Raw genomic sequence first — 13299 nt, forward strand, 5'->3', positions numbered from 1 at the left:
AACTGCGCATGTTCAGAGAGCTAATATGTCAGGGTTGGGTGCAAGGGTCGGCATCGCAGGCATTTGCAAAGGCCCACAATCCAGCAGAGGCCCATCAATTATTGAATTCTGGGTTGTCGCAACATGCGAACTCAGCCACACTAACAAGCCACAGTTCGTTAATCATGAACAACCCAGAAGGAAAACCCATGGTTTATTGTTGGATTGTGAACTCTGGATTGTCATTCAGTGTGAATCCAGAACTGTGGGTTGCTCAGGGGTTGTTTTGTCAGGCTGCAGAAGCAGTGGGAAAAGTAGTAAAACAACAACAAACCAGCCACTCTACATGCCTAGTTTTACAGCACCGCAAAGGCATTTGGGATGCAGGAGAGAGCAGATGAAGGAGGAGGAAAACAACCAACCCAAAGTGTAGTTCGTTCAAATGTTTACTCGACAAACCCTGGGTAGGGCAACAAACCATGGGTTAAATAAACCATGGGTTAGTGTTATGTGCAAACCAGGTTTATTTGTTCATCTAGTTCAGTATTTTCTACTCTGACTGACAGCAGCGCTCCAGGGATTCAGGCAGAGAGAGGTTTTCCTCATCACCTGATTCCTTTGACTGGAGATGCCCGGGACTAAGCCAGAGACCTTCTGCATGCGAATCTTAATCACCAGCGGTGTTTCCTGTAATAAATAAAAGGACACTTGTGACACATCCTCTTTATTGCTTCTCCTCCACCCTACGGGCAGAGATAAGACCAAGGAGCTGCTTGCCCTGCCTTTCCTGGGAAGTGGTACACGGATTGGGTCCAGAGGGGCAGTGACAAAGAGGTGTTCCCATGCCGAGATGGCCTACTTAGAGTAAACCCATTGAAATGAATGGGGCGTAAGTTATGCACGACTAACTTAAGCCACATTCATTTAAATGGGACTACTTTCAGTAGGACTTACCCCCTCCCCATTCTGGAGTATATGCTTCCTACCCTTTAATACTCTCATATCTTTAAAAATATTGTTTTCATCAGTTTTTAACTCTGATGCTGCTGTGTTTTACTGTCCTGCTCTTTTGATATGTTTTTGTTTTATCTTGGTTTTCATTGTTTGATTGTTTTTCTTATTTTCATACTGCCCCAGCCCACGCTGGGAGTACTAACACCGACGAGTGGGGTTCATTAAACCCCTAAATAAATACAGACATAAAACGCATTTCATATTGAACCTCTCTGATTTCTACCTGCCAGGCAGCATATGAAAGAGAACGAATACTTGGGTGGAACATTTTGGCTGATTCCCATCACTTTCCTAACCATTGGCTACGGAGACGTGGTGCCAGTCACAGTGTGCGGGAAGATGGTGTGTCTGTTTACTGGTGTCATGGTAAGGGGCGTGTGGGCAGGCGGTGCCGTGTTGAAATGTATTCTTGCACAAATTTGGTATCCCTCCCCCGTCCCAAATCCCCAACTGCCCCAGCATTTTGGATGAGAAAGTTTAATGGTCTGAAATTCGAAGCTAAGTTGTTTCTTGAAGATTTGAATTCTTGAGAGCTTTTGGCTCAGATCTCTTGGCTGGTTTGGGATTTGGACCAGGTTCCAAATGAGAAATCCCGTAAGCTGTCAAATGCTACGTATCCCCTGCTACGCTGTCAAGTTAAATAGTGCTGCAAGTCGGCTCTCGGCAAATATTGAAACCGGTCGTTGATGTCAGAGAACAAATATTGGGTTGGATCCAGACTTAGCCGTTGAAATCAACGGGACAAGTTCCAGTCGATCTGTTCTAAGTATGGGTAAGTCTGAATTCAACCCACTGGAATTAAATAGCATCAAATATCAAATCCATTTGGAGAATGAATATTGAGCATCAACATGTTTTGAACGTTCTCATAACTACCTTCGGGGACGATTGTCCTGCTCTGAACCTCAGAACTTCTTTCTTGTAGTGCAGCACCTCTTGAGTGAGCTGTTTGCTCTCAGCAACAGTTAGGACTGGCAGAGTCAAGGTGTCTTGTCCAGCCCTGCTCTCCCTGGGTTGGAAGAAGGTGTTTCAGGTGATCAATCAGAATCAGACTCTGAAGGAGAGGAGTCGGCGCCAGACACAGGCCAGCCTGTACCAGTGGGGGAGGAAGCTCTCATGGGCTCTTCACCAGCTGGGAGTGAACCCTCTCCAGAGTTTATCTCCTCAAGGGCAAACAATACACAGTCAGTGGGAAGCCAGAGGGAGAGAGCACGGAGAGGTTAGCTGATCCTAGAGTAGTCCGTAGACTAAAACGGGCGGAGCTAAAGGAAGGCGAGAGAAAGTCATCCCGGCTGGCATCCCATCAGAAGCTGCATCATAGCTAGTCTCTCTGAAGTTAACAGGGCTTTTCCATTCTTCTTGACAGGACAATTGTCTCGCTTAGTTTGCATAGTTTTGCCTAGGGTAAAGTTCCTAGGGATTAGACTCTCTTCAGGTGGGAAGAGATGTTTATTGCTTGAATAAAGCTTTGTGTATTACTTAGCAGCCCTCGTTATTGTCTCCCAAGAAGGTGGGAGGTTTTGAGAAACACGGCAGAAGGATAGGTGTGGTTGGGCACCCGTCGAGGGTCCATGCTTTGGCAGGGGCTCACTGACAAGCTGCCATGGATGCTACGCCCTCCCTCTGGGTAGTGAGGCAGCAGAGACTTGCTGTGCAACCCACACACTCTTGATTCAGCTAATCGCAGCTCTTCATCTCTGAAGTGACTCCAGAAGCTTAGAGCTGTCCCCTAGGCCTACTTTGCAAAGTAAATCTTTTGTTAAGAGAGCTGCTGAAAGCAAGTCAACTCTGGATAGGTTTCCCGTCATGCTTGGCTGTTTTTTACTGAGCTCCTGTCTTCAGGGAGAATCCTCCCGACCCAATTTCTGATGGTCAGCCAATCAGGTGTGACGCCTCCCAACTGCGCCTGCTTAACTCAGCGGAGAGCTCTGGCATCTGTCAATCCTGAAGCTCTCTCCCTCTCTGACAGAGCCTGGGTTCCCACGGCGAAGGGGGAAGATGGTCTCTGAGCCTGGCCCTTCTCCTCGCTAAGTCCCTGGGAAGGTCCTTCACTGGCTCTGGGGGAATTTCCTCCCCCACACCCTGTCTCTGCTGGGCTTCTGACTCCCATCACCGAATTGGAATCAGAGTCCGAGGGCCTGGGCTCAATCCTGACACCAGAGACCCCTTGAGTTGCTTCTTTTCTTCATCAGTGCGAACTGCTAATTCCCCTGCCTCTCACTCTGGCCCAGACAATGGTGGCGGCGGCAGGAGAAGCAATAGATGCCACGGCCCGCTTGCACACTGTCAAGCACACAGCACATAGTGAAATTATGGAACTCACTGCCACAAGATGTAGTGATGGCCGCCAATTTGGATGGCTTTAAAAGGGGGTTGGATAAATTCCTGGAGGAGAAGGCTATCCATGGCTACTAGCCCTGATGGCTATGTGCTACCTCCAGTATTTGAGGCTGTAAGCCTGTGTGCACCAGTTGCTGGGGAACATGGGCGGGAGGGTGCTGTTGCACCATGTCCTGCTTGTTCATCACTTTCTGATGGCTGGTTGGCCACTGTGTGATCAGAGTGCTGGACTAGATGGACCCTTGGTCTGATCCAGCAGGGCACTTCTGATGTTCTTAAGGATGAGAAAGAGGAGGAGTAATAGGAGCTGGTGACAGTAGCAGTGAGAAGGCAGACTCACTGAGGGAGGGGCCCCATTGAGACTGCCTTGCCCAAAGCCCCTCAAAAACATGGAGATGACCCTGGCAGCAGTCGGGTCGGACCATCAGAGTCGGACCAACAGACTGAGTGGGTCTATCTATTGCCTGCAGTTCATAAGACAGCGGTTCATAAGTATGTAAGAAGAGCCATGCTGGGTCATACCAAGGGCCCATCTTGGCAAGCATTCTGTTCACACAGTGGCCAACCAGCTGTTGACCAGGAACCAACAAGCAGGAGACATGTGCAACAGCACCCTTCCACCCATGTTCCCCAGCGACTGGTGTATATGGGCATGCTGCCTCTGATACTGGAGGTAGCATAGAGCCATCAGGTCTAGTAGCCGTTGATAGCCTTCTTCTCCAGAAAGTCATCCAATCCCCTTCTAAAGCCATCCAAATTGGTGGCCGTGACACTGGGCCCATCTACACCAAGCAGGATATTCCACTATGAAAGCAGTATATAAAAGGCAGGAGCCACACAACTGCTTTATAGCGGTATGGAAGTGCCCTGCAGGATCTACGCTACTGCTTTATAGTAGTACTGAAGTGCACTGACAACTGTTGGGGCTCATGACACATCTACACCAAGCAGGATATAACACTATGAAAGTGGTATGAAAGCGATACATAGCATGTATCATGGGCCCCAACAGTTGTCAGTGCACTTCATTACCACTATAAAGCAGTAGTGTGGCTCCTGCCTTTTATACACCGCTTTCATAGTGGAATATTTTGCTTGGTGTAGATGAGCCCTACGTCTTGTGGCAACAAATTCCCTAATTTAACTAGGTGCTGCATGAAGAAGTCCTTCCCCAGTGTCTCAGACGGGGTTGTTCCCCAGCCTTACCCGGAGATGATGAGGGTTGAATCTGTGCTGTCTGCTGAGAAGCTACGACCCCTCCCCACTCTCCCAATTTCCCTATTTCCCCTTAAGCACCGTAACTCCTAATTCGAGCTGAGGCACACGCCACACCGCCTCCTCGCTCCCACTTCCATTCCCTCACGCTCCGCCTCCCGTCGCTTCGCAGGGCGTGGGCTGCACGGCGCTCTTGGTGGCTGTCGCTGCGGATAAACTGGAATTCAGCCGGGCCGAGAAGCACGTCCATAACTTCATGATGGATATCCAGTGTGCCAAAGAGGTAAGAAAACCCGTTTCTTATTGGAACAATAGATTTAATAATGTGATAACCCAGCTTTTGAGTTTTCTGCGAGGATACATATCTTTATTTTTTTCCTTTGATATGTTCCCTTTCTTGTCGTTTACCAGAAATGACAGTTTCGTAGTGGGAACGAATATTTCGCTTTCCTGATTCTAGATTGTGTGTGTTTGTTAGTTAGAAGTTTTTAGTTCAGTGCTACAGTTGTCTCTTTTGTTTTGTTTTAGGATGCATGGGTTAGCTATTCTGTATGTTTGCACTTTATAATTAGGGGTGGGGGAAGAGGTAAGAGAATATCCTGGCAAGTAAGCTTCCCAGTAATGTCTGCAAAGGGTGTAGCTCTGAATTCAGAAAGTCCTAGGATCAATCGTTGGCCTCTTCAGTTATGTCAGGCAGTGGAGATGGATGAAGAGGGCTGTGGCTCAGGCCTAGAGCACATGTTTTGCAGGCAGACGGTCTCAGGTTTGACCTCCTGAGTTTTAAAACCTTGGGGAAATTGCTTCTGGGGAGATGGGTTAGTGATGTACTGGTTTCTAGCCAATCAGTGCTATGCATGGCAGCTTTTGTTGCAAAGATGCACAACCGCTTGGTGTATATTTGAACAAAATGCAGTGAGGGTCACCACTCAAATTATGTACATCTCTACTTTCACTCTCAGGAAAAGCATTAAGGACTCTGTCTACCTAAAAATATGCAAATGTTATACAAATCCATGTTCTCTTTTGTCCATTTCTTTGGTGATGCATTTACTCTATGGGCAAGAGGCCAGCTTAGAAACCGGACTACTGTTTATATTAGACGCTTTATGAAATTATTTATTAGACGCATATATTATGAGATTAATGATTCTTATCATGAATGTTTAATGGATGCCAACTTACTGTAGGTTTCATTATGAATGTTTGATGAACATCTTGTAAATGTTATCTATATGCCTGTCTTTTGTACATTAGTGATATCTTCTGAACTATTTGTCTATAAATATTTCTTAGTACCTTTGTGGTTGAGTGTTACCACTCTTATTGTACCATTGTTATTTTCAACCACAGCCTTCTATTTTATTTTATTTCAGCTTAGAAACCTGCTAGGCCTAATGAACCCCACCAGCCAAAAATGGTGGTTCACCTCTGTTAAGATGAAAACAGCCTTTTCCTGGGCAAGGTTAAATGTACTCCCTTGGGCAGACTGTATGGGGCACCTCCCCCAAGGAAGCCAGAGGTTGTCCTTGCAACCTTTTTACTTTAGAAGACATCACCCATTTTATTTCAGAATGCAAAGTCTATTCAGACATTAGGAAAATTTATATCCTTCCTTTGCTAGTTTGGATGAAGGGAAGATCATCCCTCGAAAAACTGTGTTTTTTATTGAATGATTTTTAACAAATATGTAACTGTGCTGGCCCTTCTCTTGTGCACAAAGGCCAAGGGAATGAATGAATAAATGAATGTAACACATCTATGTGAAACTATATAATGGCTGTTTGCTAAGTACAATAAACTTGAACTTGGTGGTTCACCAGGGCCCCAATAGACTTTTTTTTTCAGACTGCAAGATGCGGGCTGCGGAGTGCAGTGGCGTTTGCCATGTGCCTGGCAGGCTGCAACACAGCTTTGGTAGATTACATTCTGCTTGGTAGGGTTCACAGGTGGGGCAGACCTTCTGCAGTGACTGCAGCCGGACAGGTAAGGGAACCTGAGCTTAACTGATCCTCCCGATTTTACATGCGCCTCCAGATGAAATGCTCAGCTGCTAACGTGCTACAAGAGGCCTGGCTGTTATACAAGCACACCAAGAGGAAGGATGGACTGAGGCAACGCAAGCATCACCGGAGGCTGCTGGCGGCCATTCATATGTAAGTGATGAACGCCAGGTAGTGGGATGTCTTAGCCCCCGTCTATATGGAGACGCTTTGGTGCCGGGAGGCGCCTTGCACCCGCATTTGCCTTCCTTCCCGGTGTCTGCACGGGAAGGAAGGCAAGTGTGGATTTTCCTGCCTGGCGCATCTGAAAAGATTTTTTAAAAAAAGAAATATTGGGCGGGGGGCGGGAAGGAAAGGAACGGGGCTGTCCCTCCCCCTTTTAAAAAAAATTTAAACAGCCAATCTGCGGAGCTCCGCGTATTCAGATTGGCGGTTGCCTGGTCTTCCCAAACAGATTTGGGGTTGCCCGGTCCTCCCAAATTTATATTTGTTTCTGTGGAGCTCTGCAGATTTAGAGCATAAACTAATTTTAAAAAGGTGGGGGGTGGGTGGGATGGCAGTGTTACTCCCCCCCCCCCCCCGGGGTTTTAGGTTTTTTTTCTTGTTGTTGCTTTTTTACAGCAGTGGAGCTGTCTCCTCTGCCAAAAAAGTTGGGGTAAATGCCCAACTTTTTGGGAGCGAATTTTCCAGGGTTTGCCCCTAGATGGCTTTGCATTTGCGGCTTCGTCATCTGTTTGAAAATTCTGAAGTGCGCATCTATGGCAGTGTAAACAGCCATATGGACAACCCCTTAATTTAGCTCCCTATCCTGGGAGGAATTGGAATCAGAGTGCAGAGTTAATGCTCACAGCGCATTTTAACTCTCTTTTTGATGTAGGTTCCGGCATGTGAGGATGAAGCACCGGAAGATTCGAGATCAAGTCAACACCATGGTGGATACTTCTAAGGTGAGGGCTTTTTATGCCAGAGATGGTGTTGTCCAGAAGATGGAGCGCTTTGCACTGTGTTGAGGAAATGCCGCACCTTCCGTCATAATCCGTTTTTAGCCTAATAAACATGAACCGTTTGTTGCATTCAGGATGTTGGGCTTTTCTTGAGGCAGTGCTTCTGCGACAATATCACATTTTCCCAGTACTTAAGATGCAGTGTTTTTTGTACTTGGGGAAAATGCAATTCTTCTAACTAGGAGCAATTGTAGTATTACTGTCTCTTTTGTCGCTCATGCTGGTTTTCCTAGGTGGACATGACGGGCTTTGCCAGGTCATGCTGTCTTTTACTGATTCAGGAATTTCCTGACAATTGAGCATGTTTTAAGTATGACAGCTTTCTGGATGTTGCTGTGGATGTATTTTGGTAGGCTCAGTTTCTGAAGGTTTTCTGTAGTTTTCTGATGTGACTAACAAGATAACACTGACCTTTTCCTGTTGCCATAGTTCTTTACAGTAACTTCCATGGCCAGTGGTGTATATTTCTCTCCCTCCTCTTCCTTTTCTAAAACATTTTTGTCATTAGGTATTGCTATATCAATGAGGTGGGTGCAGGTTTTGTCTATAATGTTGTGTCTGGTCGGTTGCAAGGCGTTGTCTTGTCAGTATGAATTGTTCTGTCCCAGTATATTTTATGATCTGCATTTTCCAAGATCGTTTCAGGTGAGTATGTATAGCATGGTGTAGGTTGTGTGATATATTATTTCTCTATCCTGTCATTTTTACAACACTTGTGTGATATTCATTTTTAGTGTAAGGCAGACTTCACCTGGTTCCCCACAGATGTTTTGGACTACCCCTGACCATTGACTATACTGGTTGGGGCTGATGGGAACTGTAGTCCAAACCTTCTGTTGGGCACCAGTTTCGGGAAGAACAGGTGCAAAGCACTACATTCTTTTGCCCGCCACTCTTCAGCCAAGGAGGAATTTTGTGGCCGGCTCTAGCGGATCTGTTCATCCTGGCCTGTTCCCAAGGGCATAGTGCCATCTATGGGTCATAGTTTGGCAAAGGAAATGCCAGAGGAAGCCTGAACTGTGACCGCTGTGCCATGTTCTTTCTTCCCCCTCCATCACAGATGCAGATGATCATGTGTGACCTCAGCTCCAGCCTTAGCAGCTCTCACCAGGAGCTGGAGAAGCGGATCGAGTCCCTGGACAGGAAACTGGATGAGATGACCAGGCTGCTCTCTGCCCTTGTGGAATCCAAGCAGCAGCAGGAACAGCAGGTGCTCTGAGTCCTTATCTGCAGTCAGCTAGGTAAGGCAGTTAGAACCGACCCCCTGTAATTGGAAACCGTTTTTGCCCTCTTGTAGCCTCGTGTGGCGCAGAGCAGTAAAGCAGCAGTTTCTGCAGCTGAAACTCTCCCCACGGCCTGAGTTCGATCTCAGCGGAAGCTGGTTTCAGGCAGCCGGTTTGGGTCGACTCAGCCTTCCATCCTCCCGAGGTCGGTAAAATGAGTACCCAGTTAGCTGGGGGAAAGGTAATAACGGCCAGGGAAGGCAACGGCAAACCACCCCGCTATAAGGCCTGCCAAGAAAACATCAGTGAAAGCTGGCGTCCCTCCAAGAATCAGTAATGACTCAGTGCTTGCACGAGAGGTTCCTTTCCTTTCCTTTTGCCCTCTTAAATATATTAGCGCCTTTCCCCTGGTTGCGGGAATTTGTCCTTCTGCAAGATCTGAAATATGTTAGGGGGCAGGGTTTGGGGGATACTGGCGCAAAGTGCTGTGGGGTCAAGAAGGGTTGTAGGTTAAAATGTCCCCATTCTCCTGGAAGCTCACTTACCTGGGAAACCTGTCCTCCTCACCCCTTTCGCTCATTCTAGAGCGGCCCTAATCATCCAAAGCCATTCCTTTCAGCAGCCACAAAGCTGGCCGCACGTTTGTACATGGCCAAAAAAGCACTTTGTGGAGCTTTGCTTTGTTCCGCATGACTGGGAGGCAGGACTTGAAATGCCACTTTAAAGATAAGAAAGGCAGCCTGTGTTTGCTGGCACCTATGTAAGGCGGTGATCGGATGAACTCCGTTTACCAAGTTTCAGTTAATTAATGTTTGCTTTAACCTTGGGTTTGCTGGAGAGAAACTCGGAAAGGTGGGAGTATACTACTTTCCTCACTCTGGAGAGAAGTGTTGGAAACTCTGCCCCACTCACTGGGTTCTAAAATCTTTCAGCAAACATTGCCATTGCCTGTTCAAGTTGTCTTTTTTTACCCCCAAATATCATGCTACTGCCATGTGAAGATTTTCAGATGGGGAGAAATCCTGTTCCTTTACCGTGGGGCTCTGCTTCCTGCTTCTCTTCCGCATTTGAAATGAGCACAATTACATGGAGAAGAGAGCAGTGACCAGGTGGCCTATACATTTCAATGGGACAGCGCCCTCTAGTGGGCATTTTATAGCACAACCTTGCCTGCACACGGCAGGAAATCCTGACAAACCCGAAATATTTGAGAAGGGTCGGGTTTTCTGAGGTTTATTTTTTGATGCTAAAACTGGGAAAAGGAGTGGGAGACACACAGGAGGCTCACTGCATCATCAAAATAAACTGCAAACATCTGTGAGTGGCCAGTCATGAGCTTGCTATAGGAACATAAGAAGGGCTATGCTGGATCAAGGTCCATCTAGTCCAGCACTCTGTTCGCACAGTGGCCAACCAGCTGTCGGCCAGGGACCAACAAAGCAGGACATGGGGCAACAGCACCCTCCAAACCATGTTATTTATTTATTTATTTATTTTATTTATGTTCCCCAGCAAATGGTGCACACAGGCTTATTGCCTCGAATACTGGGGGTAGCACACAACCATCAGGGCTAGTAGCCATTGATCGCCTCCAGGAATTCATCTAATCCCCTTCTAAAGCCATCCAAATTGGGGGCCATCACTACATCTTGTGATAGCAAATTCCATCCTTTAACTATGTGCTGTTTAAAGAAAGACTTCGTTTTATCTGTCCTGCATCTCCCACCAATCAGCTTCATGGGATGACCCCGGGTTCTAGTATTTTGAGAGAGGGAGAAAAACGCTATGAATCACTCATTTAAAGAACCCAACATCTAAAAAGGGATCAAGAGTTTGCATAGACCAGAATGGCCAGTTTCTGTATTCTCAAGTATGAACCTATTTTTAACCAAGCAGCCCAGATGGTGGACCTATTTTCTGACACATAACTGCCCCCCTTTTATGGCTGCTCAAACCGTGTAATGAATTTATCATCCTCTAAAGAGTTACAGGTTTACATTTATGGAGCATATACTCTTAAATATTGCCAGCACATAAAATACAGAACTCGGTAAGGGAAAGCAACTCCCCCCCTCCCCATTCCTCCCCCTTTGTGAATTACCCTTGCACCAAGGAATTGATTAAACATGGGGAAAGTTTTTTCCAGGGGGTGCTTTTTTGGGAGGGAGAGGGATAATTTCCCAGGCCTTCACAGCTCTAGGCGATCTACACTTACTTCCACATTTTACAAGTTGAAAATATTTTTCCTTTTCCCCCAAAGTCAAACTGCAGGCAAGTATTTGCTTCAGGGGCTGGGTGTAGGTTACAGGGGCTGCCTGCTGGTCTACTTTCGGTATTCCCCCAATACTTGTAGAATTGGGACCATTTTGTCTCCTTTTCCCTTCCAGGTGGCTAAAGAGATTATGTCGATTTCATCCACCCACTGAAGCCTCAGGGCAGAGAACCTTTTAAACCTGCAGCTTTTGCCTTTTCTATGGACTCCATAGTCAAGCAGTGAGCAGGGAAGATATGGGATCACGTCCCCACCTTGCGGCAGAGGAGAATCACTGCAAGCGTTTTAACAAGCCCTCCGTCACCAGATCAGAAAAGGGCAAAGGAGCAGCGATCTGGATTTTAGTCTCTTGGAAAGACTTCTTATGCCTCTGAACCGCCAGGTAGAGGTGTTCCTCGCCAGGGGAATCCTGGATGGAAATCAAAGGCATAACATCCACTCATCTAACTGGATTTTCAGCTGCAGGAAAAAAAAAAAGCTACAGGATAGCGAACGGCAAGACATGTGCTCTCGAGTTACAGAAGCAAAGGCCACAGCCCTGGAGGGCGAACGCCCGGTCTGTTTCCTTTGGCAGAAAGAACTTCTTCCATTCGGGGCAGGAATCAAATCTGCAGGAAGCAAATGGTAACTTTGCTGCTCAGGATTTTGCGAGATAATGGAGCATGCTTGCCCCTCTTAGGTTCGGGCTTGTATAGAGCCATGCACTTGGTCGCCTATAGCGAGCCAGAAGCGCCTCCAGGGAAGGAAGTTTATGTCTACTGGGGTGGGGTTGTCTGTTTGTTTTAAACGCATTTTTACAGCAATTGATTCGACTCAAAATGATTAACGTACAGAGGCGTGGATGAGCAGGCTGGCTACTAGCGAATATTTGCCAGCCTGCTCTAACACTTGCTAGGTGAGTGCCATAAATGGCAAGGAGGTAGCAATAGGTAGCACTTGAAGCCTTAGATACGGGAGGAGCCATGGTGAAGTGCCGGGACACGCGCTTTGCATGCAGAAGATCCCAGGTTTAGCGCCACTCAAAATAATCTGAAGACAGCAGGGCTGGGGGAACGTCCCCTTTGTGTCTAGGGTCTGAATGGTTTGCTGGTCCAGGGAAGACTGCACAACACTGGGCTAGATGGACCACGTCATACGGTCAAGCTCTAAAACAGCCTTCCTCAACCTGGGGCGCTCCAGATGTGTTGGACTGCATCTTCCAGAATGCCCCAGCCGGGGCATTCTGGAAGATGCAGTCCAACACATCTGGAGCGCCCCAGGTTGAGGAAGGCTGCTCTAAAAGTTCTCAAGCAACAGGTGGGGATACCCAGGGAGGAGGAGAACACAGAAGTTTCCCCAAGTGCTGGAAACCTTGGGAGTGATCCACTACTGAGGTTCTTTGTTGGCCCAGAGGCAAAAGGCAAGGAGGAGCTTTCCAGCCTCCTGTTCAAGACCTGAATGTAGGCAGGCATGCTTTGGGCAGAGTGTGGATGGAGCAGCTGCAGGGCTGGTCTCAAAAGTAGGTATAACTGGGCACATGCTGAGGGCCCACCCACCCCCTGGAGAAGCTCCTCTTCACCCTTGCAACCTGCTCATTCACCTGCCTCTGGCCCAAACAATGGTGGTGGTGAAGAGATGCAGTTCTTTTGTATGCGGACGATGATGTTTTGATTTCTGCTACCTTAATTGGGATGCGGAGACTTTTGAGGACGTTGAACGTCTTTTGTGCAAAAGAGCAGCTAACAGTCAATCATTCCAAAACTAAAGTGGTGGTCTTTGGGAAGAAGGGAAAACCTCACAGATGGATTGGATAACAAACCCATTGAACGACATTATTTGAAATATTTGGGTTTGGGTTTGAATTCAAAATTGTCTTGGAAGCCACACTTGCTCACAGTTAAGTTGAAATCCTCCCATTCTATCCATTCTTTATTATGCTTCTCCAGATTCCATGGGGGGAGCTCGGTTGCTCCCACAGTTGAGGTATTCCGAAAGAAGATTGTGCCACAATTATTGTATGGTGCAGAGATCTGGGGGTACAGTAATGCTTTCCCCTTAGAAGTGATACAGAACTCTTTTCTAAAATCGTTGCTGGTTGTCCCCAAAGAAACGCCTGCCGCCTTTTTAAGGGCTGAAACAGGGCGAATCTCCATTCAAACTGGTGCACATGTTGCACTAGACAATACTGGCTGAAGCTGGCTAGCATGAGTGATTCCCGGCTCCCCAAAAAATGCTACTTAGAGGGCCCCCCCAAAAACCCCAACCAGCACTGT

At 47.2% G+C, this 13299-nt stretch overlaps 1 protein-coding gene across 1 annotated transcript in view; it reads left to right on the forward strand.

Annotated features, from left to right (window-relative positions):
* The window catches only part of KCNN4 (potassium calcium-activated channel subfamily N member 4), a 44232-nt gene extending 32428 nt beyond the window's left edge, over positions 1–11804 (forward strand). Inside the window, exons 4-9 of the mRNA XM_063140446.1 lie at positions 1224–1359; positions 4721–4831; positions 6583–6701; positions 7426–7495; positions 8613–8793; positions 11163–11804. Of these exons, the coding sequence (XP_062996516.1) occupies positions 1224–1359; positions 4721–4831; positions 6583–6701; positions 7426–7495; positions 8613–8771 (595 nt within the window). The 3' untranslated portion in view covers positions 8772–8793; positions 11163–11804. The remainder of the gene's footprint in view (positions 1–1223; positions 1360–4720; positions 4832–6582; positions 6702–7425; positions 7496–8612; positions 8794–11162) is intronic.
* Positions 11805–13299: the final 1495 nt, after the last annotated feature.

This window comes from Elgaria multicarinata, chromosome 13 (genome assembly GCF_023053635.1).
Source record: "Elgaria multicarinata webbii isolate HBS135686 ecotype San Diego chromosome 13, rElgMul1.1.pri, whole genome shotgun sequence".
NCBI lineage: Eukaryota > Metazoa > Chordata > Lepidosauria > Squamata > Anguidae > Elgaria > Elgaria multicarinata.